The sequence below is a fragment of the Schistocerca nitens genome, chromosome 1 (assembly GCF_023898315.1).
Source record: "Schistocerca nitens isolate TAMUIC-IGC-003100 chromosome 1, iqSchNite1.1, whole genome shotgun sequence".
In the NCBI taxonomy this organism is placed as follows: domain Eukaryota; kingdom Metazoa; phylum Arthropoda; class Insecta; order Orthoptera; family Acrididae; genus Schistocerca; species Schistocerca nitens.
The window spans coordinates 477,304,081-477,331,314 of record NC_064614.1 but is presented as its reverse complement, the minus strand read 5'-3'; the positions used below and the strand labels follow the sequence as shown (position 1 = coordinate 477,331,314).

Here is a 27,234-nt window from a genome sequence, read left to right as displayed (position 1 = left end):
TACATTTACTGAGGCTGTGGTGCCCATGCCGAGAAAGGTAAGAACAAAAAATGTATCCCACCCACTGGAGTACACGGGCTCCGTTGCTCCAGGTGCCTCAATACTGCTTTTACGTCGTCTTTAATAGCGCAGATGACTACGACGGACGTGGAAAAAGTATTGAATCCTGTTCGTTGAAAATTACTGTCGGCTTAGAATTTTGTTGACCGAAGTAATCCGGGGGAGAAAAGGTTTGCAAACTCATGACACAGATCATCAAGGACCTGAACATACTATTTTGATTACCCTATTGACATGTTCATTTATTGAGATTCAAAATAATCAAATACGCCTAATCCGAACTTATTTACAGACATTTGGAATGAAAATACTAAGAATAATAACATGTGAACAACTCTTCTGTACGACACCCCACACGAATATTTTGCCTTGTTGGACATCGGTCGATCACTGTACCTTAACTAACGTCGTTGCATTATTGTAAACACAATTTAGACGAATGAATATTAGAGAAATTCACGAACTTGTGTAGAACAAATATAGTTTTACTCTGCAAACCTATCACTAACTTTTTCGTCTTGCCTGTTTCCGAGCTCAGCGTGATCGTGACGCAGCCTGCAGCTGGTGTGCCGTTGGTGGACAGTGCACAATGGCGCGTAGTGCGGCTGCGGCAGACACTGAGGACGAGGCCTATCTTCGTGGCACTTTCTGCAGTATCGATGAAAACCGAGTTTAGCAATCTACATCTACATCTACATCTACATCTACATCCATACTCCGCAAGCCACCTGACGGTGTGTAGCGGAGGGTACCTTGAGTACCTCTATCGGTTCTCCCTTCTATTCCAGTCTCGTATTGTTCGTGGAAAGAAGGATTGTCGGTATGCCTCTGTGTGGGCTCTAATCTCTCTGATTTTATGCTCATAGTCTCTTCGTGAGATATACGTAGGAGGGAGCAATATACTGCTTGACTCTTCGGTGAAGGTATGTTCTCGAAACTTCAACAAAAGCCTGTACCGAGCTACTGAGCGTCTCTCTTGCAGAGTCTTCCACTGGAGTTTATCTATCATCTCCGTAACGCTTTCGCGATTACTAAATGATCCTGTAACGAAGCGCGCTGCTCTACGTTGGATCTTCTCTATCTCTTCTATCAACCCTATCTGGTACGGATCCCACACTGCAGAGCAGTATTGAAGCAGTGGGCGAACAAGCGTACTGTAACCTACTTCCTTTGTTTTCGGACTGCACTTCCCCAGGATTCTCTCAATGAATCTCAGTCTGGCATCTGCCCTACCAACAATCAACCTTACATGATCATTCCATTTTAAATCACTCCTAATGCGTACTCCCAGATAATTTATGGAATTAACTGCTTCCAGTTTCTGACTTGCTATTTTGTAGCTAAATGATAAAGGATCTATCTTTCTATGTATTCGCAGTACATTACACTTGTCTACATTGAGATTCAATTGGCATTCCCTGCACCATGCGTCAAATCGGTGCAAATCCTCCTGCATTTCAGTACAATTTTCCATTGTTACAACCACTCGATATACCACAGCATCATCTGCAAAAAGCCTTAGTGAACTTCCGATGTCATCCACAAGGTCATTTATGTATATTGTGAATAGCAACGGTCCTATGACACTCCCCTGCGGCACACCTGAAATCACTCTTACTTCGGAAGACTTCTCTCCACTGAGAATGACATGTTGCGTTCTGTTATCTAGGAACTCTTCAATCCAATCACACAATTGGTCTGATAGTCCATATGCTCTTACTTTGTTCATTAAACGATTGTGGGGAACTGTATCGAACGCCTTGCGGAAGTCAAGAAACACGGCATCTACCTGTGAACCCGTGTCTATGGCCCTCTGTGTGTCGTGGACGAATAGCGCGAGCTGGGTTTCACACGACCGTCTTTTTAGAAACCCATGCTGATTCCTACAGAGTAGATTTCTAGTCTCCAGAAAAGTCATTATACTCGAACATAATACGTGTTCCAAAATTCTACAACTGATCGACGTTAGAGATATAGGTCTATAGTTCTGCACATCTGTTCGACGTCACTTCTTGAAAACGGGGATGACCTGTGCCCTTTTCCAATCCTTTGGAACGCTACGCTCTTCTAGAGACCTACGGAACACCGCTGCAAGATGGGGGGGGGGGGGGGGGGGCAAGTTCCTTCGCGTACTCTGTGTAAAATCGAACTGGTATCATCAGGTCCAGCGGCCTTTCCTCTCTTGAGCGATTTTAATTGTTTCTCTCTATCCCTCTGTCGTCTATTTCGATATCTACCATTTTGTCATGTGTGCGACAATCTAGAGAAGGAACTACAGTGCAGTTTTTCTCTGTGAAACAGCTTTGGAAAAAGACGTTTAGTATTTCGGTCTTTAGTCTGTTATCCTCTGTTTCAGAGGACGCAGACGCGATCTCTGCGACGCAGTGGCAAGCACCTGAGTGAACCTGCCACTTGCAGGGCCGGCCCTTCGTGTCGCGCTGGGTCTCGCAAGACCCTGTGGCCTTGGAAAATCGGCAGGCCCAGTGGGACGTAGTTGAGGGTCTCGCTAATGGCTACGGACGCGGCATGTCTGACGGTGTGGTCGATTATACCTCAGAATCGAATCGGGATGTAATTATCAGCACCACAAATTTCCCCTCGCTGCTCTTTCCAGAATCAAGTTAAAGATTTATGTTTACAGACATGCTGCTGCTTTGTCTCTTCTTTTGGTGAGGGTGTTTATCAGATTTCTTTCCTCGACTAATTCTTCTGCTCTTACTCATACTCAGCCCGCATATATATTTTTGTTACACTGTTGAGTAGTGCGCCATTTCTGGTGTTTAGAATCCCCTCTTCCGGTTCTCCAGTGGTCTGCTCAGCATTTCCTTACAGTATTGGGTGCCATTTCAGTACCACTTTCCTCAGTATTTGGCACCAGGATAAATCGTCTATTCACACATCATTCTATATCTGCGTCACTCTACCTGTGTTCAGATTTTCTCCGAGCTCGTTGTGTAATCTTGCTTCCTGTGAAACTTCTGCCATCTGCGATTTTGATGTTAACAGCACGGCTACTCTCCATTATCGTACTCTTCACAATTTTCGGCTTTCTCTGTTCTTGTACGTAGCCCGTTAATTAAGTCCTACAGAAATTAGTATAACCTTGACCATTCAAATGTCACTTAAGGAAACAAATTAGCTTGAGTCGCCCGATAAAATATAGAAGTAGATTAACACTTCCCCATATACAAAATTTGTTGAATAACCAATGCAAAAGCTGGAAACGCAGTTCGCGGAAAACCTATTCACGATGAATTCTTTGACAGGACACTGAAAAATCTGAGCTCTCATATATTACTGCATAAGACGTCTGTTAACCGTTAGAGTTCCCGTGCCGTGGCTCCAGTCACTAAGTGCGACTGCTCTGGCTTCTGCCAGTATGGTTTGTGACCAGTCAGCTTGGCCAAGCGGTTAAAGGTGCTACAGTCTGGAACCGTGTGACCACTACGGTCGCAGGTTCGAATCCTGCCTTGGGCATGAATGTGTGTGATGTCCTTAGGTTAGTTAGGTTTAAGTAGTTCTAAGTTCTAGGGGACTGATGACCTTAGAAGTTAAGTCCCATAGTGCTCAGAGCCATTTGAACCATTTGAACCAGTCAGCTGCTGTTCGAATATAAGGAACGGGGTTACGGTTCTTGCACAGAAAACACGTATTTCTCATAATATATACTACGTGAAGGGGAGAAAATGCAATATACCCGATTTGTAGGAGCGACTTTTTCGTTACTCAGTGGTCTACGAAGATCAAAACGTAAAATAGGTAAGGTCGCTATTGTGTTACGGAGATTCCATTAAACCTACCCTTAAGTAAGAATTCGAAAACAGTTGTCTTAAGACTATGTTGTGCATTGAAGTATTCTCCCTCCTAATGTATCATTTGCACTAGTGATTAAAACTACTGAACAAAAAATGAGAGCATATTTACTGAATAGCAAACAGATAGGTTGCGGAACAAGTGAACCTTTATCACAAAACACCTCCAGTGCTTTCGAAATATGTAATCAGCAAATTCTGAAACCTAAAATATAATCATAGAACAAGGCCCATGGGTTTACACAGCTGTCATACTTTCGAGACTTCCTGACAATTTAAAATTGTATGGCGGGCTGGGATCGAATTTGGCACCTTTGGCTGTGTCTGGCAAATGCTCTATCGACTGAGTTATCCAAATACGACTGAAGACCCGCCCCCACAGTTTTACTTCCATCATTATCTCATCTCCTACCTTCCAAACTTCACAAAAGTTTCTCTGCACGTCTTGTGGGACTACCCCACTCGTGGAAGAAAGAATACTGCGAGATGTGATGTAGGCACAACTAGAATAAAAAACAATCATTCTGGAAAATTCATTCTGTCTCACATGGTTGTCAGCGAAGTGGTGTGTTCTGTTTGATGTTGCTCTAATTGATTCCTGAATAAGAACTCCACAGAGAGATGTATAACGATTGAAAGGGAGCAGTTATTCTATCCTATACACGAGCTCACCAAGATTCAGTCTAAAGCCCTCGGTGTTCATTCGTTTTGAAGCATATCGCTTTCTGAAATTTGTACACGACAACAGCTCGATTCCAATAGGCCTTGATGTCCATAAGTAAAAGTCTGATCGAAGTGTATTTCTGAAAACCCACAAATGTGTTTTCTGTGCCTCATCTATGAACCTCAGTCCGATATCATCATTCCCCGCGGCACCATGAAATCGGTTTCTTTCCTTCAACTAACTAACACGATGCTCTCTCACACTAACATCCCACCAAAATTTTCTTGTGATTGTGTCGGTTGTAGTTTGTGTTTGACGGCTTCAATAAGTGTGAAACTGTGCAAGTAGCTTTTTGATGGCATTATAACTAAAGTTCAAACAACTCTGAGGCATTTGGGTATAGCAAGTTGCTTTCCGTTTTCTCTGAAACACGTGTCCATGCGAATCAATGTCTTTCATTTACAGACAACTGATTTACGGCTGGATACGAAATCTTGATGGTCAGATCAATGAGTTTCTGTTTCTAATTTCTCTATCTATTTTCCTCTTTTCTGATTATTAATTTTTGGACTCTATTCTATGACAAATAATTACCTAACATTTTCGGAAACAACAAAGGTTCCAATATAGCGCACTTTTGTATCAAACATTGTTTTTCCCCAACTGTCGACAAGTTAGTACATCTTGTGCATTAGATGAGTCAATACCGTCCACCTCGTGTGTAACTCAAATGCTTTCGATATTACGAAGTTTCAGGGGTGAAGCAGAAGGTAAATGTTTCAAACAGAGGTAAGAGTCCCTGGTCCGGAAACAATCCAGTCGGAAATTAGAAGTTAAAATCATTCTCACGCCTCTAACAATGGAATGCATGTATTCGTACTGTTTTTGCTGAGATTTTAGGCTAGGCAACTTTCAGAGGCCGTAGTATGGACCAAAACAAGAAAAAATGGCTAGTAAACGTGGGATTTAAAATGCGTGTCTAAAGAGCTATGAGAGCTTGTTCGCCTTCGATATTGCGAAACACATCTCTTCTACTGCTAGCCCTTTCGTTTCCGAAGGAGGTAGTGTGGACCAAAATAAGAAAACAGTCCAGTAAAAAGGGCTCTGAAGTGTGTATCTTATGAGCTACTATCACTGGATCATCTCCGCTGACGTGAAACCATCACTTAAGATATGCATTTTAGAGTTCATACTTACTGGTCCTTTTTTCTTTATTTTGGTCCATGCTACCTACTCGAAATACATGGAAACCAAAGATCTTGCAATAGAAGATATGTTTTTCACTGTATCGAAGATGAACAAGTGCTTACAGGTCTTGAGTTCTGCATTCTAAAGCCCATATTCAAGAGACAATTATTTCTTTGTTTTGGTCCATGCTACCACCTCTAAAAGATGCCCACTAACGGGTCTCAGCAACAGCAGTTCCGGCACGTGTATTCCACTATCAGAGGTAACAGGACGGTTTTCGCTTATAACCTTCGACCCAATCGTTTCTGGACCAGGGTCCCTTACCTCGAATTAATGCATTTTCTCTTCTGCGTCATCCCTGAAAGTCTGTAAAATCATTCCGGAATCACCTTGTATAGTTTTACTTTTACGTACTCGCAACAGAAGTATGTCCGTGATCTCAGCTTTACGAAAGACATTTCCATGGAAGCATAGTCAAGCAAGAAGTAGAACACGTTATCTCATTCTAAAACTCTGTTTCCCACTAATGTTGAACGCTTGCAAGTTCCACATCCTTCTCAAGGATGTCGTGCACCTGCATTGCCGGACACATTTCCCTTGCTAATATCCTCTTTAACGTTTATTGGATTACACTTCAAAATAATTTGGTGTGTATTCACGTATTGTTATTAGTCGTAGCCATCAGTTTTTAACATATTATTTGACTTGCCTTTTTGAAACATTTATGTACTTCACTGGATTACATTGCTGAATGGTAATTCGTGGAGTTTTAAGGGCGTAAAGAGACATTAAAGCATTCGTGCACGGATAGAAACGTGACAGATAACTAGTGTTTAATTTTTGAATCTATGCAGACTGGCGACATGTCTCTGTGTTGCAGGAATTCGAAACGCAGATAACATTCAAGGAACAGTGGACGGACGCGAGGCTAAAATTCAACGACTTAGGAGGTTTGTACCGTTCATACTTCATTTACCTCAATTTAAATCGCCGTTTCTTTTCTTCTTCTTTCCTGTCGACGTAAGGCGCCAACATGAGCAGAGAAAATGTCACAAACGGAACGGACGGTATCTTAAACAGAGAGAGACAAAAAGAAGGAAAAACTGTGATAAGTACAGAAATACAGCAGATAAATGAACCAGATTATCTTAAGTCCCTGGACACTATACAAGATAGAAATATTGCTACTCGGACAGTTAAGCTGTTTACGTATGTAATTATGCATGTGTCTGTTAATGTGATGATATTCTCCATTACCTATCCCTCTAACGTAATCTCTTAATCGCAACATAAATGCAGATTCCCATAACTCTGTACTGTAAGTGTTTCTCATGGTGTAGCTTTCCACTCACCGCTTCCTCGCCCGCCTGATTATCATATTTTGTTTGCTTTAGCGTACGTCCGTCTGCTTCATTCATCTCACATTTCTTTCCACTTTAGTACTCTATAGTATATAGTTTCATTTCGTATCTTATTTAACCATTCACATTTTACCATCTATTTGTAGCTACACGTTTTAAATATTAATTCTTCTATTTACTCTCTCCATATTTCATAAATGCTCGAATTCGTTCTCGAACGTTAAACATAATTTCAGGAATTTCTTCTTCCATTCTATAAAGATAATTTTTTGAAAAATGTAATTTTTTACAATTTATAAAAGGCTGCTTCACTCATGCCATTTGTTTTTTCTTTCTTCTATCTTTCATGGTGTTAGATATTCAAGACCCATTTCCATTATTTTTCATTGCTTCTAATAAGCTGACAATCATTCTCTTCTTATTTATATTTATTTATTTATCTTATGAGGACGAGTGGAGGAGTGAAGGGGAGATTATTATCACAAACGTTTTGTTTATTGGTCATAAATGTGAGCAGGATATAGTTCATGTGAATACATATACTACCGCATTTCTCTTGCTGGTGCAGCTACCTCCTAGTATGCCTTGTACTTCTTTCCGTTCCATGGTCTTTACAGCATTTGGTAGAGCTATGGAGGGACTTTATCTCGGAAGTCCTCCTCCGCCATACCCAAAGACTTGTAAAACACGGATATCTCATGCGGATGAATCTGAGGTACGTATTTGTTTAGTAGCAAATGGCAACAATCCACAGATGATTTCTGCATATGTTCTATTTACTTGTAAAAATTACTTTCTCCTTTCCATGCTCATGTTTCTGCCACAGTATTTGTTCCTAGCAAGTTCTTATGCTGGCAGAAAACATCTGTTGAGGTAGAACACGCACAGACGTAAAACGTTTCAAGATGGGCCCTTGCTCTCTGCTTCTTAAACTTGTAGATTTAGTAGGTAGTGCTGTAAGACTCGTAAAAGTGCTGTTGTTTGACAACTGTTTAGTGCGCTTCTTGCCGTGTACTAAAACCAAACGAAATGTTTTTCACTACTCAGGCCATATCGTAGAAACCGCGATGTCTTTCGATATAATAAATCAGTGAACACCTTATGGATCACAACTTCTTTTATTACCAATTACAGTTTTCAATGTGCGCTGCAGGTCATCTTCAGGTGTGCCGCAGCATAGTGCAGTTTGTTAACATTGGTATAAGACGGCTATTGACAAACTACACTTCGCAGCGCCAGACCTGAAAATATTCTGCAACGCGGACGGAAATCGGCAGTCGGTAATAAATGAAAATGTGATTCAGACAGCCGGCCGGAGTGGTCGAGCGGTTCTAGGCACTACAGTCTGGAACCGCGCGACCGCAACGGTCGCAGGTTCGAATCCTGCCTCGGGCATGGATGTGTGTGATGTCCTTAGGTTAGTTAGGTTTAAGTAGTTCTAAGTTCTAGGGGACTGATGACCTCAGAAGTTAAGTCCTGTAGTGCTCATAGCCATGTGAACCATTTTTTTGTGATCCAGACAGCGTTTGTTCACTTATTATAAAATGTTTTCAAATGGTTCAAATGGCTCTGAGCACTATGGGGTTTAACATCGGAGCTCGTGAGTCCCCTAGAACTTAGAACTATTTAAACCTAACTAACCTAAGGACAGCACACGCATCCTTGCCCGAGGCAGGATTCGAACCTGCGACCGTTGCGGTCGCTCGGTTCCTGACTGAAGCGCCTACAACCGCTCGGCCACTTGGCCGGCTATAAAATGTTTTACTTCGTGAAATTACTTTGGCGACTTTCTTCAAGAAAGCCACATGATCCTTACGGGACACAGTTCAATTTCATCCAGTCACGTAACATCTGAGCCGGTCACCGCGAAGGAAGCGCATAATCTTCACATCAGCGTTAGAATGATAATATCTACCATCTACCACTGGTGTATGAATGTATCTACGTGGCTTACATTTTCAGTGTAGTCAGTTGATGTTAAGAAATGGCAATTCTGACCCAAATGCGGAAGCTGATAGCCAAATTTTTTTTTTTAAATCTCGTCTTTAGGGAGAAAAGTCAGTGAAATCGTCATAATTAGCAGTTTATTATGAAACCAAGATGATTAAGTTGAACAATTGACTTGGCGGATTTAGGAGGAATACCTTAGTCATCCTAAACACGTAAATAGTGGATCGAAAAAGACTGACAGAGCGCAGCTGTAGCTCAGCTTACGTGATATAAAGGCAGGGAGATATTCTCAAACGCAGTGGTAGTGCCACAAACACTAATGAAACTGAAATGTACAAACAGTATAATGTCCGAAGGAGCACTGCATCGTTGTGCTTTACAAGACAGGCACTGCAATATCCGCTGCAACATCCACACTGCAATTAAAATGTCCTCGTCTGTACGGGAATTACATGTGTGTACGAGTACAGGTTGAGACGCAGGAACAACGACGTATGGAAGTTTGGGGCTGACTGTGAGTCGTGCGCGGGTAGCCAAACGGTTAAGGCGGCCGATCGCGGAAAGCGGGAAATCCTGGTTCGAATTCCGGTCCGTCACGAATTTTGGTTCTCGTCATTCCCTTACACAGCTGATGGTCGTTCGTATTCGAAACTGGAAGTAAACCGAAATACCTCGCGGAGATGTAACAGCTTACGCGCAGTCCAGATTTTAAAAAAAAAAATCAGTCGTGAACTGATCTCAACTTTGGTATTTATCTGTCATTGCTCATTGAACAAACTGCTTCTTTTGCAAAATTTAAGTTACGGTTACTCTATCAGGAGTTTCGTAACACTGAATACAACAGAACAACACAAATTAACGACGCCGTATATGAAATGCCGCGCTGATTAGAATAATTAGACAAATAACACAGTAACGAAAGACCAACAGTAATAATAATATGGCTACGATTTCATTCACGATTAAGCCCAGTCTAATTTCAACTGTTTCCCTGATTACAGAGTCCCAATAGTTCGATGCGTCGGCAAGAATTCTCAATTGTTGAAACGTAATCTTGTGTTTATTTTAACAGGCTGTGGTCGGCCACCGTTGATTTTTCGAAATTCTTATATTCAAATTGACGTTTACGCTCATCACAGAGAATGGCAAGAGTCCTCATAGACTGACACACGTATCTACTGTCACACTCGCAAGGAATTAGTCTGTGTGAGAACAACTTTGATACAGACACCGACCATGGCTTTGAAACGCATGGAAGCGAGAGCCTGTTAAAGAAAGAGCTCAGGAGAAAACTTCTCATAGTTTATCACTCCAGTACCTAGCGCTGCTGCAGCCGAACTGGACAGCAGGCGTAGACGTTATCTACGTAGGCAGGGGGCACCAGCTCTACATACTTCATCTCCCCGATGTAGTTCAGCCAATCAGACACCGTTCTCTGGGAGGAGGGGGGGAGGGGTTGTGGACCATACTTTGGCTTGTGGAGTGTGTATGTAGACTCGGACGTAGAAAAAAGTGGAAGAAGCCTCGCCAGTTTCAGACAGTCAGATTTTGCCTCCGGACGATGATGATGAAGGCGATCATCTAAAACTTGGGATTCTATCCGAACTTAAAGCGGCAAGTTTACTGTGAACGTCTCATCCAAGAAATAATAATGGTTGTCTTGACTTTAGTTCGTGAATAGCACAGTTAGAGAAAAAATGCCTATCGATGCGTAATTAAACTGCAAAAACTGGAGCTATTCAGTTATGATTTATAGCTTTGCGCTAGCCTTCGTATCGAATATTACCATCGAAATTTTATCAAATTTAATATTTTCAGAATTTTTGAAAGTAGCATTTGTTTTAGACAATGCTTAAATAATTTAGTGAGTTTATATAAAAAAAGGTTTTATGGTCTTTTTGATTTCATTAACCGTTAAGTCACATCTAATATGGAAGGAGGCGGTTCAATTTAAAATTATCTTCTCTATCTGTGAATGTTTAGTAATAAATGCATGATCTTGTCATTACAAAATATATTCTGCAATCCTTAAGTTTACTGGTATTTTATTCTCATTATCTATGATCAGCATTCTCTTCTGGTCCGTACATTTTTTTCTTAAGATTCTAGTTGTGATCATGCTGTTGTAGTTCAGAGCAATACTTGGAATCACAGCTTGACAGATGGAACAGCCACAGGTGCCTGCGTAATAAGAAATATTTCATAATTATTTAAAGTGAAACCACGGTGTTCAGTAGATATGCACGTGATTACAAGTTGTCATTATTCTGATATACTGTAACAACATGATCAAAATTTTAATAACGAAGAAAATAGTGACATTAAGATACTTTAAATAAAGTAGATACTAAAACGATTATGTAAAGTACAAGGGCAGTGTCAACACTTAGGGATGACTTTCAGTTATTACAACAATAAACTTCATTATCAGAGGAATAGTGTTATTGACCCAACTGAACACTTTATGATATTTTATGATAAATCGCAGTTCAGTGATAAGTTACAATAATTAATTACGTGTATCGTAGGGGTGTTATTTGCTAAATAAACGTTATATACTTTTCTTTAAAAGATTTTCTGTTTCATTATAAAAAAAGTACTATGATGTTTCATAGTACGATAATGATTAAGGTAAATTATATAAATGATTAGATTTCTACATCATCTTAAATTCCATTACGTTTGTGTATCTTCCATTTTACACAATTTTAATTAAAATACATTCCACTATATAATGGAGTACTATCCAATCTACAACACTAAAATAAACAAAAGTTTAGAAAACTGATCAGAAATCGATAACTTTTCAGTAGAAAATCTCTTGTAATAACAAGTCAACAACGTGACATAAGTAAAATACGTACAAGTAGATTTCCGTTGTATCTTATAACATTTAGACAGGGCAAAACTACGTGCTCCACAAGCTGAGTATGGTACCAGTTTCTGTTCCTTCATGTTCTTATTGTTCCAAAAGGGAATTCCAAAAAGCGATTATTTCCAGATCTATTGCTCATATTTAATGAGGTTTGTAGCTACATTCACCGACATTTACGACTAAATTATCTTTTCTGAAATTATTGTTTTTCACTTTAGCTATTTATTTGTAGCTGTTTTTTAAAATTAGATTTTTTTTTTTCAAAATACGTTGTTTATTTGACAAATTTTGTTGATATTACATCTTACCTGCTTATGAACCTTACTGTATAGCAACATCACTGTTCTGCGTTTTATGAGAGATACATAATGTTTCTGACTTAGCAACCTGCCTAGTCGAAATGCATGAATGTAGTTCTTTCTGTAGAATGTTCCAATATGGAGTCAACCTGTATTTTTACATATGACTTTTTAATTTAGAATTTTGGTTTATTAACAGTACCTCTGTGAATTGGCTTTTTACTATTCCTATCCTCTTTATACATATTGCACAAGAATTTTTCAAAAAATATATTATTACGGTTTTAAACATGGCTGTTACTCAGCATCTGTATACTAGTTTCAACATAGGATGATACAGCTAACTGGTTTGCTGTATAATCCTATGTTGAAATCTATTATTATTAACTAAACTGAAAATGAAAAAGTTAATTTTTGCGTTGTTGTCAGATACTTTGTGCACAGAAGTAAAAAATAATAAAAAACAAGCCGTTGGTAAGAAAATTATTGTAACAGTTTATGAGAACCTTATTAATGACGGAAACTTGGCATTGTGTCTTCAAGAGAAAAAAGTTATGTTTTATTATTCCTTTTTTATCTGCTAAGAAAGGGAGCAAGAACTGAATATTTATAGTATGTCAGCCTTAAAATGTTCCAAAACTTGGCCAAATAGTAGATGGCTTTTATTATAATGACGAAATACATTAGAAGTCCAATGCCACTACAGCTCTATATATGATACTATTTCTTGCTGCTCCTACATCCACATGACACAGATATCATACTGCTTGTCTGGCGCCTGACTTACTGGAGCAGCGGAGGGAAGCAATCATGTGATTTCGTTTTCTTGATTATTTATTTGATGTCATTGGCCGACGTTGCGAGTCAAATTGGAAGCCATTGTAGTAGGATGGCACTGTAGCGAGTATCTCAGTAGCTGACAGAACAAGACTAAACGTGTAAGAAAACTGTCGCCAGTAAATCAACTAGCTGCTTCCCTTCCACTCATGTCATCCTTTCACGCTAGTTCTATGAGATCCTTGTTATGATTTAATAGTGGTTTAAAGGCACGCTAGTACATGTACAGTGCTACCCTAGTAATGTACACTTGACATTACAAGAAATGACCGTGGCTGGTATTTGAACTGTCTACCAAGCTACATAAGAGAAAATCACATGACGGGGAGTACAAATCCGTCCAGAATGTAAAGAACACTTGTAATTTTGAGTGCAGAGAAGAAATAACATCTTTCTGAAAATCAGCGAACGGTCACAACCTCTGGAAAGACACAAGAAGACTGCGCCGCATTGCAGGTCTGTTAACAGCATTTCACTTCGTGATGTTGAGTCAAGAGCGATAAGAACTATTTACATGTCGACAGCTTCACTACGATGCATTCGTAGCTCAGTGGCATAGTCGGTGGTCTAATAGGCAACTGCCTGGTGACAAGGTTTGTTTCGTCTCCGGTTTAGTGCATGGTTTTTGTGTTACTGCGTTAATTTTTAATCAGTAGAAACCACGAAATTAATAGAACGGACAGCTTTCGGTTATTATTAAGATATTTTCGACTCTCAAAAGGGTACAGCCTGTAGCTTCTTTTACCACTTTATATCCCACCCAAAGTGTTTCAACTTCAAAGACAGTCTGCACTATACAGTCTGCAAGGAATGGAGGTTTTCAGGTGGATAATAAGTTTCCCATTTTCTGACACTTCCTCCCAGACAGCTATGGTGACGTTATTCCAAAGGCCGTCATGGGTTCTTGGCACGGTGTCAGGTCTGTTTTCTAGTATGATCGGTTTCGTCTCTGCCCATGCGTTTTCAGAAGGGCCAGTACAGAAGGAGGGCAATCAAGAAGGTAAATCTCATTCTGTTCAGCAAACAACTCCTACACCACCGCTGACAACGTTTTCAGTAGGGCCAGTACAGAAGGAGGACAATCCAGAAGGGAAATCTCATTCTGTTCAGCAAACAACTCCTACACCACCGCTGACAACGTTTTCAGTAGGGCCAGTACAGAAGGAGGACAATCCAGAAGGGAAATCTCATTCTGTTCAGCAAACAACTCCTACACCACCGCTGACAACGTTTTCAGTAGGGCCAGTACAGAAGGAGGACAATCCAGAAGGGAAATCTCATTCTGTTCAGCAAACAACTCCTACACCACCGCTGACAACGTTTTCAGTAGGGCCAGTACAGAAGGAGGACAATCCAGAAGGGAAATCTCATTCTGTTCAGCAAACAACTCCTGCACCATCGCTTACATGTGTATGGGGGCTGCTATTGCTGGAAACAGATCACTCCATCAGGGTATAGTTGTCTACTGATGGGACCATAATATTACTCTATCATTCGCTCATTATAACATTGATTCATGGGAAAATATCACGTTCCAACAGCCACTGTTGATATTGTCCTCGATAAACGCTATTCAGTAGAGTCCAAGTCACCACTGAGACTCTCCATTATGGCCACCCGTTTGGTAAGTAGTCCGACCTCATGAGGCATTAACCGAGCTGCATCCATCGACCACGAAAACGCATTCTTTCAACTGCACCTCGTTTAAAATATGATTTTTTTACGTGTGTATGTCGAGTTTTCATACACCTACTGAATTCTCCATCAACTCGATAACATTTTATCTGTCGTCGCGCAATGCGTTCAGGAACGCCATACCATATGCAAGCCTCCAACAGCGTCAAATTCCCTTCCCTCACAGAAGCAATAACGCGGCCGTGAATAGACAGTTAATAATGAGGAATGGTGCACGGATAATGTGACTCGAATGAAAGAGATTTGGTGTATGTATTTGACCTTGATCCTGTACTGTCGATGGCTATTATACACTGGTGTGCAAAACCTATGGACGACAGTAAACTAAGCACGAAGTGTCAATACCAAGTGATACAACTCAATGAAACTTGGAAAGTGCCTGGGTGAGCCATGCTGCGGCTCGCGTTTGTGCTGTTTGTAGCTTTCTGTCCTCTGTTGGAGGTCAGACCGTATCGTTTAGTTCACAAGGTTGCGGTTGTTTGTCTTCTTCTCATGTTGACTGGCTCCACTTGGTTTCGCAAACATTGCCTGTCCGCTAGTGGCAGCAGCGGCGGTTATCGATATGTAGTAACTGTGGCCCTATCTTTGGGGTGACGTCATGGTTCTTCCAGGTCGTATCAGTGGGAGTTCGGTTGGGGACTCATGAGGAGCCAAGTCCGCGCAGTGCGATAATACGCCGGCACCGCTGGTGGCGCGCATGGACTGACGGATCGAAGGCCTGTGGTCACGAGGATGCACGACCTAGTCGTAAACCGGATCGTGCAAGTTTAAGTTGAGTGCATTTGGATTCAAGTAGAGAAACCACCACCATTGTGAGATCTTGCGATTCTCCAGTGACCTAGGTTCGTGTAGCTTCTCGTAGTGTTGCCGAGGTGAAGAGCAACGAGTGGAGTGCTTGGGGAAGGCGGATCTGATTAGCTTTCCTGGACTTCTAATTACTATTTATTGCGTTCAGTTTGTTACAGTTTGTTAAGTTCAACCAGCGGTATTTTTCCTGTCTCGTGGCTGCTAATGCCCCAGTTACCTGCCCTGGGGGTTAGTGTATGTAACTGCAGTGTACGTTTCCTTGCCTTCCCGCTGCTGTCTGGTGAGGCGTGTAGTTTTGACAGCTTTCTTGATTGTAGGTTGGTTGACAATTCTTCTACTCTGGTGATAGTAACTTCTTTCTCGTTACGGGCACTCTAAGCACAGTATTTTGCTGGCGGAGACGAGACCGCCGGTTCCGGCTTTGGCGTATTTTTACTTCTTTGCATTTGGTTTATTGGACGTCAGAGCCTCAGCAAGATTATCATTAGTCATTTGTTGGACAGCCACTACTCTGAGTTACCATCTTGTGAAGTGGATGCAACTCTTGGCTGCCTTTCTCATCGCTCGCGAAAGTGCTTTTATGCCAGACCTGGTGCACCTAGTGTTTTATTATTGTATTTGTTGTTTTATTGTACGTTTCTAAATTTTTTTATATAATTTCCATTCTTGGCTTTACAGCAGGTTTAAATGGTTGTGCTACCAAGTTTACGATCATTTTGTCTCACCCGTTTGGCGATCAGTTGCCTGTATTTTTTAATTAATCTTGCTATTGCATTGCTGTTTTAAGTATGTTTGTTAAGTTTTTTCAGAATTGCCGTTCTTGGCGTTAAAGGTCTTCAGCCGTGACTGTGGTTACTTGCCTTAAAATTCTGATTGAGATTACATTGGCTTGTTTTTAAAACATTATTTGCTGTATCTGTAGTTTATGCTCATTTGGTAAATTGTGACGCACTGAAAGAACTCTTAATTATACAGTTGTTTATTCCTTCGTTAATAACGTATGATATCCTAATTTATTGCTGAATCTGGAATTACCGTTTTAAAATAAATGTGCGTAATTGCAAAAGGAAAGCAACATTAACTGATTACGGCCCCGTCCACAATAGTAACCGAATCCTGCTTTCCTTGGCTACCAGGTTTCACTGGGTTCATTACTTGTTCCCGTCTCTCGGCGTGTGAGAGTACGTTCAGTCCATGATCGTTTTGGTGGTATGGGTGTTGTTGTCTGGCGAGGCATAATGATGTACGGCGCTACTGACATCCACGGTACATTCACTGGTCTGTTATTGTGACACTGTGCTGCTTACTGACGTGCGTCTTTTTACTGGTGCATTCCGCCCTAACTTTATTTTTATTGATGTCAGTGCGCAAGTGCATCGAACTGCACAGGTTGAGGAGCTTTTGGAAGGAGAGTACGCTCGGCGATTTGACCAGGTTACCCATTCCCCGGACTTAAACAGTATCGAGAACGTGTGGGATGCGTTGGCGAGACGTATTGCACCACGTCCATATGCACCAACGACCATATAGTCGTTGCCAGAAGCACGGGTGGACAAATGGAACGACCTTCCACAAGGACACCTTACTGACCTTCTGGCAAGCATGGAAGCACGTTGCACGGCATACATTGCCGTCCGCAGTTATCTCACATCCTATTAAGAACCACGTCCCGCCTTTTGTAATTTCCAGGGGACAATCATGACTATTGACGGCTGCAGTATAATTGTTGTCTTCGAATAAAAGTGTCGTTTGTGCTCGTCTGTTGCACTTTTCTTTCAGTTACCTTCTGCACTACTTTATAGCAGTATAGCAGGTATTTCTATGTATTGTACATGTTTCATTGAGCTATGTTACTTGGCAGTGACACATAAAAGCAAGCACTCCGTCTTCAGACCACAAGTGGCCCATCGGGACCATCCAACCGCCGTGTCATCCTCACTGAGGATGCGGTTAGGAGGGGCATGTGGTCAGCACACCGCTCTCCCGGTCGTTATGGTGGTTTTCTTTGACCGGAGCCTCTACTATTCGGTCGAGTAGCTCCTCAATTGGCATCACGAGGCTGAGTGCACCCCGAAAAATGGTAACAGTGCATGGCGGCCCTGATGGTCACCCACCCAAGTGCCGGCCACGTCCGACAGCGCTTAACTTCGGTGATCTGTCGGGAACCCGTGTATCCACTTTTTTTTTTTTTTTGACCGAGGCTCGAACTCGGGACCTTTGCCTTTGCCTTTCGCGGGAAAGTGCTCTACCAACTTTTTTTTTAATTTAACAGGCGTTGATGTACTTCATTGGGAACATGCTGAAAATGTGTGCCCTGACCGGGACTCGAACCCGGGATCTCCTGCTTACACGACAGACGCTCTATCGATTTTTTTTTTTTTTTTTCTTTTTTTTTTTTTTTTTTTTTTTTTGCATGGAGGCCGCTTGTGGGGCAGGTCTGGCCGCCTTGGTGCAGGTCTCCTTACATTCCACGCCACATTGGGCGACCTGCACGCCGGATGGGGATGAAATGATGAAGACAAAACAACACCCAGTCCCTCAGCGGAGAAAATCTCCGATCCAGTCGGGAATCGAACCCGAGCCCATAGGACGGCAATCCGTCACGCTGACCACTTTTTTTTTTTTTTACTTCGGTGTAACAATAACAAACATAGACTGCTTCTAGCATTTGTTTCTTTAAATATATAAGACGATGACTTTACTGGGGCAAGGCCGTTGCCGCTAGTGACACCTAAGGTGGAAGCTATTTTCCTCCTTAATTTTTATGTACCAGTGTACAACAAATGGTGCTCTTGCAAATCTAACTAGCCCGCTGTCAGTCAACTAACATGTAATATTAACGAATTTAATTTTTAGTCTTGACAGAGTTTATTTTCCACCATTAATGGCTCTAATTAATTAATAACTAAAATTATGTCGCACCTTCTGCAGGAAATAGGCTGTGCAACACGGAAATGTGTTTAATCTAATATAATGGAGAGTTCCATAGACTACATTTTGTAGAACCAGAAGAATAGCCTCCTGTAGCGCAAAATAATTCACATGGATTCGAACACGAGACACTTTACATATCAGGACTGCACGTTGTTAATTCAACTACAGTAACCATTTACTATCTGTCATGTATGTATTGAACTGAGGATCTACAAACGACGGGGAGGCTTCGTCCCCGCCGTAGCCCTCAGTGGTACCCAAGCCCACAACAGGCTACAGCAATCCACTCACCCCACCGGCGCCCCACACCGAACCCAGGGTTATTGTGTTTTTGTGCAGTTCGGCTAGCAGTGGACCTCCCCCCACCCCCCGGGACGTCTCATTCTAGATGAGTTAACTCCAAGGTTTGCGTGGGAGATTAATTATGGTGTACGCCTACGTGGAGACAGATTTACTAACTTACTTGTATTCAGTTAATGTGCCATTACGTTCAATAATGCCAGCGTATTCTGTTTGCAGGAAAGATTTTCTGTCTTCTCGGAGGAGATCTGTATTACTGACAAGACCAGTTTCCCGTAATTTTTGAAGTAGTAATTTTTTGTTTGCTTGTTCCCTGGGTAATCAGAAAATAAGGCACATTGCATTTCATTGACGTCAATGCTGTGCCGGACTTCGATTTCTGTCGGTCAATTTTTGTGCTGTCAAGTGTACATATTCACCCGAATGACTGCATCGTTCAATACGGGTCAAAACGTTGGTGGATTTACGTCAGGGCACGCATCTAGAACACTGCTGATCAGGCAGGAGCTTTATGTCACCAACTCTCCCACCTTTCCAGCTAAATACTAGCAAAGACAATTTCATCCACTATCGCGATTCAAATCGACGTACACATAGCCCAGCGATATCATACTGGGAATGGCATGCCATGCCACATGCCACATGCCAAACCTTTTTTTAACTCTGTACAATCGCTACAACACCGGCGCGCAGGGACAATGTATTGCCCCTTTACTGAATAAGAATTTTCATTGATTGCTTAGGACCCAACGTAGCCAGGCTAAAATGGCTGTTCTTCCACATAAAAGCTCTAGTGCCATGGTGATTGCGTATTAAAGCTATTAGTGATTTTTGTTAGAGTATGTGAATAAATGTGCGTGTGTAAGGAATTAACCAGGTAAATTATCGCACCTAAAAGTTAGGAAGTACCTTATTTTCGAATTCAAATTGTAGGTTCATTGACAACTTTCTGAATTCTTTCTCATTTCAGGTAAACTGAAGTACCTCACGCTAACAGATACTAAGAGGATATGGATTCCAGATGTGTTCTTCGTTAATGAGAAGAAAGCATATCATCACAACGTCGTCACACCTAATGTGTATATACGGATATTTTCGTATGGCACTGTGCTTTTCAGTACACGGTAAGGGCGTCAGTATGTTTTAAATTTTAAATAGAAAGATAAATGGACGTTTTTGCGTGCCTTCTGATCGGTTGTAGTTGTGGTCTTAAGCCCGAGGACTGGTTTGACGCTACTCTCGACATACTGCTGTGGAAGGTCTTTAGTCTCTGTTCTACAGGGACCTGCATTCATTTTGATCTGTTTACTGTAGCCAAGCCTTGGACTGTCTCTCCACTCTTTCATCCATTATCGCATTGATCGCATATCTGTGACAGTCCCAGATGAATTTGAATTAGAGACAAGTCGTAAGACCAAAATGAAGTCATCTCAACATAAAACACTTAACATCAAAGTTTAGCAGTACAACTACACAAATCCTTCACAAGTATACTAACGGCGTTGTAAAAGCACATTTACATGGCGGCTAACCACATGTAGGAAAAAGGGCGGCAGCTGAGGCTGTGAGTGTAAGGTACGACGGCTCAGCCTCGATAACGCCTATGCACCATTAAGTAGAGGAATTTCGACGGAGAATCGTCGGAAAATGAGAAAAGGGCCATTCAGTCGGAGGAATTTTGGTACTCGTCCTACAGCTGTTAATTTACCTGTAGGTTTGTCATTAAAATGAACTGGGGCTACGATATTAGATGCAATGTACTCGAATGAATAGACCATATTCCAGTTACGATCCGTCATTCCGACAAAGGACGTAGACATCATCTACTGTCGTAAGTAGAAACCATCGTCAACGTTATGTGAACATTGATGAGCCAAAACATTAACCATATACGTAACAGAGTGTCGGTCCTCGTTAGGAAAGGGATACAACAGCGATTCTGTGCGGCACGTATCCAACAAGTCCTTAGTATATTTTTCGAGAATGTGTAGCACAAGTCGCTAAATCCCTGCAAAATATGGGCCGTTGGTTTGTGGGTGCAGAGCTGGCCCTTGATAATTTTCCTGACGTATTACACTGAAGAGCCAAGGAAACTGGTACACCTGTCTAATAACGTTTCGGCCCCTGCGAGCAGGCAGAAGTGCTGCAACTCGTGGCATGGACCAGAATAATGTCTGAAGTAATGCTGGAGGAAGTTGACACCATTAATCCTGCAGGCTGTCCATAAATCCGTAAGATTACAAGGGGGTGGAGATCTCTTCTGAAGAGCACGTTACAAGGCATCCCAGACGTGCTCAATAACGTCCATGTCTGGGAAGTTTGGTGACCAGTGGAAGAGTTTATACTCAAAAGAGTGTTCCTGGAGCCACACTGAAGCAATTCTGGACGTGTGTGGTGTCGCATTGTCCTGTTGGAATTGCCCAGTCCGTCGGAATGCACAATAAATGGATGCAGGTAATCAGACAGGATGCTTACGTACGTGCACCTGTCAAAGTCGCATCTTGACGTATTAGGGGTCCATATCACTCCAACTGCACACGCACCACACCATTACAGAGCCTCCACCATCTTGAACAGTCCCTAGCTGATATGCAGGGTCCATGGATTCTTGGAAGACCATGTGAATGCTCATCAGTGCGTAGTACCACGACCACCGACTTGATGTTACAAGACATGTGGTTCATCGGGCCAGGTGACACGTTTCCACGGTCCAATCTCGATGTCCAGTGAGAGCACAACTGACGATAACGTTGGGCCAACGTACAGGAGTCGTCTACTGCGGAGCCCCATGTTCTACATTGTGCTGTAAACGGAGTGGTGCGAAACACTTTTGATGCGCCAGCATTACATTCTGTCGTCAGATATAAAACAGATCGCCGCCTGTTCTGCTTTACCGAGCGACCATGCGTCCGACCTTCACAACCTGTGACGAGGCGTGGACGTCCAATAGCTTGTCGTCTACTCGTGGCTTCACGATGCTACAACAACTTTTTGTACATGCTCATGACAGCAGCATACAAACAGCCGACCAACTTCGCCATTTCCAGATGCCCATTCCCAGGTGCCGGAACATGTCAATCTACTCTTTGTCAAATTCGCTTATGTCAGTGGATTTCCTCATTTGCGGCTAGTATCTAAGCTAGAATGCTTCCCCATTTGACTCTGGCCTGCTTACATAATTTTCTTACCGTGCCACGTGTCGCAAAGCCCACCGGTGGCATTCAGTCTCACGGTGGACAGTGGATATGATGTGGTTCATGAGCCTATGCAACGATACGTGTGTACTGTTTTCGTCTTATCACGGGAAATACCATTTATACGTCATGCCGAATACCCATCACTCATGACTTTCACATAATATGACGAGCGAGGTGGCACAGTGGTTAGCGCACCGGACCAGCATTCGGGAGGACGACGATTCAACTCACCGTACACCCATCCAAGTTTAGATTTTCCATGATGTCCCTAAATCGCGCCAGGCAAATGTCGGGAGGGCGCTCACCAACCTTCCATCCTTCTTCTGTTGAGCATAAGAATATAGACAAGTAGTATACACTCTCCAGCTAAGGAAATCATCTTTTTTTATTTACGTGTTTCGTCTTGGCGTTTCTTTTATTTCATCTTTTATTAAAACATTCTCTGAACTTGGGGTGAATTCCCAGATCGTCTGCAGCATCATGGTGTTCTGATGATTTAACATTGTATCAGGTCTTGCAGACATTCGACGAAAGAAAATATTTTGCTTTAGTTGGTTATAGGATCCATTACAACAGTTATAAAAAGAGTATGGAGCCATAAGAGATTGTCTCTAATCTTATAACAACATTCAGACTTGAAAAGAAACTTATTTACTTATTTATTTCTCAAGTAAAGACCTGCTGCCTGTTGTTATACGGCAGGTCGTACATTTTGTGACTTTGCATGTTATGTCATACAAATTCAGTTTCATTGCTAGTACGCAAGCTAGATCAAGAGCTTCTACATAAAGTATTTTCTGCAATTGTAAAAATAAGTCGTTAAGTATCACTTTCTACGATCCACGTTGATAAGCAATTTTAACAATATTTGATAATGATTAGTAAAGAGGGATAAGTTGTTTAACGCAAATCGTTTATTTAGAAAATGTGTGCTTAGATAACATTATGATCACCTGGATAAGCTGCTGCTCGTATAAAATCTTCTTTTGCCTGCCAGTTTCGATCAAAAGCCCCATTATTCGTCAGCGATTTGTTTTCCAGTCGAGTCATAAGTGTCTCAAGATCAGCATGTAATGCTGACGTTGGAGTATGAAAAGGAAAGTTTCAGGATATTGTAAAGTTGGGCTACAATGTTGAAGTTACGAGAGAAGGGTAGCCTACCCTGCTGACGTAGTGAGATTAAGAAATCCTTCCAAGTATTGACACGTGATCGTGGCCGAAATTTTTCTCACAAACATCTCTCGGCCTTTTTTTACACTAATTTAATAATGCTTGTAGAAAGGGCAACTACACCTGTGACTAATCATCCTAGTCCCAAGATGAAAAATTAATGTCTTGTATAGACGGTCAATGTATTTAACACAGGTAATAGTGCAACACAAGATGCATGTAGTACTACAACTGTGAAGAGGTTGCAGCAATAAAATATCTGTCATAATGACAACTAATTACAGATGTGCAAGCTTTAATTCGCAACTGTTCCTTCCGTTTTCTTTCGGAGTACAACGGTACTACTGTTCAGTAAGTGTCGTGGTGCAATCTTAGAAAGCACTTCAGATTTCCGTAACACCCAACAGCGAAAGCAACAAAGCCGAAAACATATCAAATCAAACAAGACTTGTTGATAAATGCACATCCACAGACAGAAGAAGTATACAAATGGAACTCTCTCTATTTGTTTCCCAGTTGAATGAAAAGAATCTGTACTTGTCACATTAAATAGGAGTCGTTTGCGTTAGAGAAACTGTGAGAATCTGTGTAAGAACACTTGGTAAGGTTATTAACAAATTATTAGACCCTCTATTCAAATTATCTAGTGTTTACTCTTGACGAGAAAGCTTTTTTTTGTTACTTTTTCCGTTACACTTTTGCATGGTTTTGCTATTAAGAGTACGTGAAACACTCTGTCGATTTATTTTTTCATGTATTATTTTCCCAAATACGTGAAGCGGTACACTTGAGATCCGGTACATGAGAGAGCTCAGTACTTTGGAGCCAAAAACCACTTGGCTATTAGTGAAATGGTTGATTTCGCAACTGGGATTATTTGGAAGGAAATTTACGCCTAGGGTGTTTGCCTTCCGAAGCCTTGGTCAGAACCAGTAGATTGGATTTACATTTATTTTTATTCTGTGAGTATACATACCAAATAAAAATATGGCGGTTAAGTACATGAGTTGCTTCACAGTACCCGTTCTCTCAAAGTTGCGAAACAAATTCTTAGCACAGTTGGACCGTTTGTCTTCAGGTTGAACACGATTGCAAACTTCTTTGAGCTGCAGTTGGGCTGTTATTGCTTGCATAATAGGCCTGAGGATACGTAAGAAATAAAAATATGGCTGTTAAGTGTATGAGTTGCTTCGCACGTGTTTCAGCATGATTGATTCAAACATTTTTCTTTTCATTCTCTACCTAGAGCGGGAGCGCGCTGTTCGAGTAATGATCCATTGCAGATCAGGGACTTTTCAGCCACATACCAAATATCACATAGGGATCCCCAAAACGGAATGCGAAGTGATTCATATTTGCCTTACATTCAAGGGAAACCAAAACAAAAGTATTGGAACTATTTCTAATCTATTTATGAGATAATAGTTCTCAGAAGATATAAGACCTAGTGCATGTGGAAGTGTATTAGTTCAAAAATAGATTGCTACTCACCATAAAGAAGGCCTATTGAGCGGCGGACATGCACAACGAAACAACGAAAAGACTGTTACGCATCATGGCTTTCCACCAAAGCCTTCTTCAGCAAAGTAAACATACACTCGTTCACAAAGGCACGCACACCTCACGCAGTCACGACGGCTACCACCCGCAGCTCCGACAGAGTTTCAACTCAACGGGTCACCTTACGGTGAGTAGCAGTCTATCCCTTTCCTAATATTATTGATATTCCAGCCTGGAGTTTCCATTGTTTGGCTTAGTTTAAGTACCTTCAGAGTCAATAAGTCGCTCGACATATGTCGTGTACCTGTATGATCATCAATCTATTACTCAGTATAGTTTGAATTTTGCATTCCTTGCTCCAAGAAGTAGGGCGAGCTGTTTGAGATCCGGCGTCCCCGTTAGGTTGGGTGTGAGACGGGGGAGGGGATCCGAGCTGAAAATGTCTGGGCATGTCATACGATGATTATAATTTATTTCCAATATTTTCATTCTCCACTTTTCGGAGTGTAGCGGACTGTTCGAGGTGCGGCCCTTTAAAGAGTCGCGGTTCTATTCAGACAATTATTGGGCAAGCTGATGATAGGGCAGCTTTTTGTTGTTATCAGCTATTAATAAATGTTTGCAACATAACTGACGGCAAGATATATCGTGCTTAACTTTGTTCAACGTCATGTAGAAATCCTCAAGATGCATAAATATTAAAACTGACGTTAACCTTCACTATTCTTTACACCACATTAAATATTTAATTATTAGGAGATGAACCGCTAGTCAGTCAACACAATCGCTCCTCACTGACATTCCAGAACAAAGTGTAGCAGAAATCAGATGTTTCTTGGTATTACTTTCCTTCGATATACAGCCATTATAACTCCTTGGATACAGCCGATAGAACCAGGATGACAATTATTGAAATAAATGAAATAAAAACTTTGTTGTTGTTGTTGTTGTTGTTGTTGTTGTTGTTGTTATGGTCTTCAGTCCTGAGACTGGTTTGATGCATCTCTTCATGCTACTCATCCTGTGCAAGCCTCTTCACCTCCCAGTACCTACTGCAACCTACATCCTTCTGAATCTGCTTGGTGTATTCATCTCTTGGTCTCCCTCTACGATTTTTACCCTCCACGCTGCCCTCCAATACTACATTGCCTCAGAACATGTCCTACCAACCGATTCCTTCTTCTAGTCAAGTTGTGCCACAAACTTCTCTTCTCCCCAATCCTCTTCAACACCTCATTAGTTATGTGATCTACCCATCTAATCTTCAGCATTCTTCTGTAGCACCACATTTTGAAAGCTTCTATTCTCTTCTTGTCTAAACTATTTATCGTCCATGTTTCACTTCCATACATGGCTACAATCCTTACAAATACTTTCAGAAACGACTTCCTGACACTTAAATCTATACTCGATGTTAACAAATTTCTCTTCTTCAGAAACGCTTTCCTTCCCATTGCCAGTCTACATTTTATATCCTCTCTACTTCGACCATCATCAGTTATTTTGCTCCCCAAATAGCAAAACTCCTTTACTACTTTAAGTGTCTCATTTCCTAATCTAATCCCCTCAGCATCACCCGATTCAAATTGACTACATTCCATTATCCTCGTTTTGCTTTTGTTGATGTTCATCTTATATCCTCCTTTCAAGACACTGTCCGTTCCGTTCAACTGCTCTTCCAAGTCCTTTGCTGTCTCTGACAGAATTACAATGTCATCGGCGAACCTCAAAGTTTTTACTTCTTCTCCATGAATTTTAATGCCTACTCCGAATTTTTCTTTTGTTTCCTTTACTGCTTGCTCAATATACAGATTGAATAGCATCGGGGAGAGGCTACAACCCTGTCTCACTCCCTTCTCAACCACTGCTTCCCTTTCATGCCCCTCAACTCTTATCACTGCCATTTGATTTCTATACAAATTGTAAATAACCTTTCGCTCCCTATATTTTACCCCTGCCACCTTCAGAATTTGAAAGAGAGTATTCCAGTCAACATTGTCAAAAGCTTTCTCTAAATCTTCAAATACTAGAAACGTAGGTTTGCCTTTCCTTAATCTAGCTCCTAAGATATGTCGCAGGGTCAGTATTGCCTTAAGTGTTCTAATATTTCTACGGAATCCAAACTGATCTTCCCCGAGGTCGGCTTCTACCAGTTTTTCCATTCGTTTGTAAAGAATTCGCATTAGTATTTTGCAGCTGTTACCTATTAAACTGAGTGTTCGGTAATTTTCACATTTGTCAACACCTGCTTTCTTTGGGATTGGAATTATTATATTCTTCTTGAGGTCTGAGGGTATTTCACCTGTCTTATACATCTTGCTCACCAGATGGTAGAGTTTTGTCAGGCCTGCCTCTCCCAAGGCCGTCAGTAGTTCCAATGGAATGTTGTTTACTCCCGGTGCCTTGTTTCGACTCAGGTCTCTCAGTGCTCTGTCAAACTCTTCACGCAGTATCATATCTCCCATTTTATCTTCATCTACATCCTCTTCCATTTCCATAATATTGTCCTCAAGTACATCGCTCTTGTATACACCCTCTATATACTCCTTCCACCTTTCTGCTTTCCCCTCTTTGCTTAGAACTGG

At 41.5% G+C, this 27,234-nt stretch overlaps 1 protein-coding gene across 1 annotated transcript in view; it reads left to right on the top strand.

The window, feature by feature from the left end:
- LOC126236087 (glutamate-gated chloride channel-like) overlaps nt 1–27,234 on the top strand; it is a 169,876-nt gene that overhangs the window by 19,164 nt on the left and 123,478 nt on the right. The window contains exons 4-5 of the mRNA XM_049945155.1: nt 6,605–6,674; nt 19,753–19,906. Coding sequence (XP_049801112.1) covers nt 6,605–6,674; nt 19,753–19,906 — 224 coding nt within the window. The remainder of the gene's footprint in view (nt 1–6,604; nt 6,675–19,752; nt 19,907–27,234) is intronic.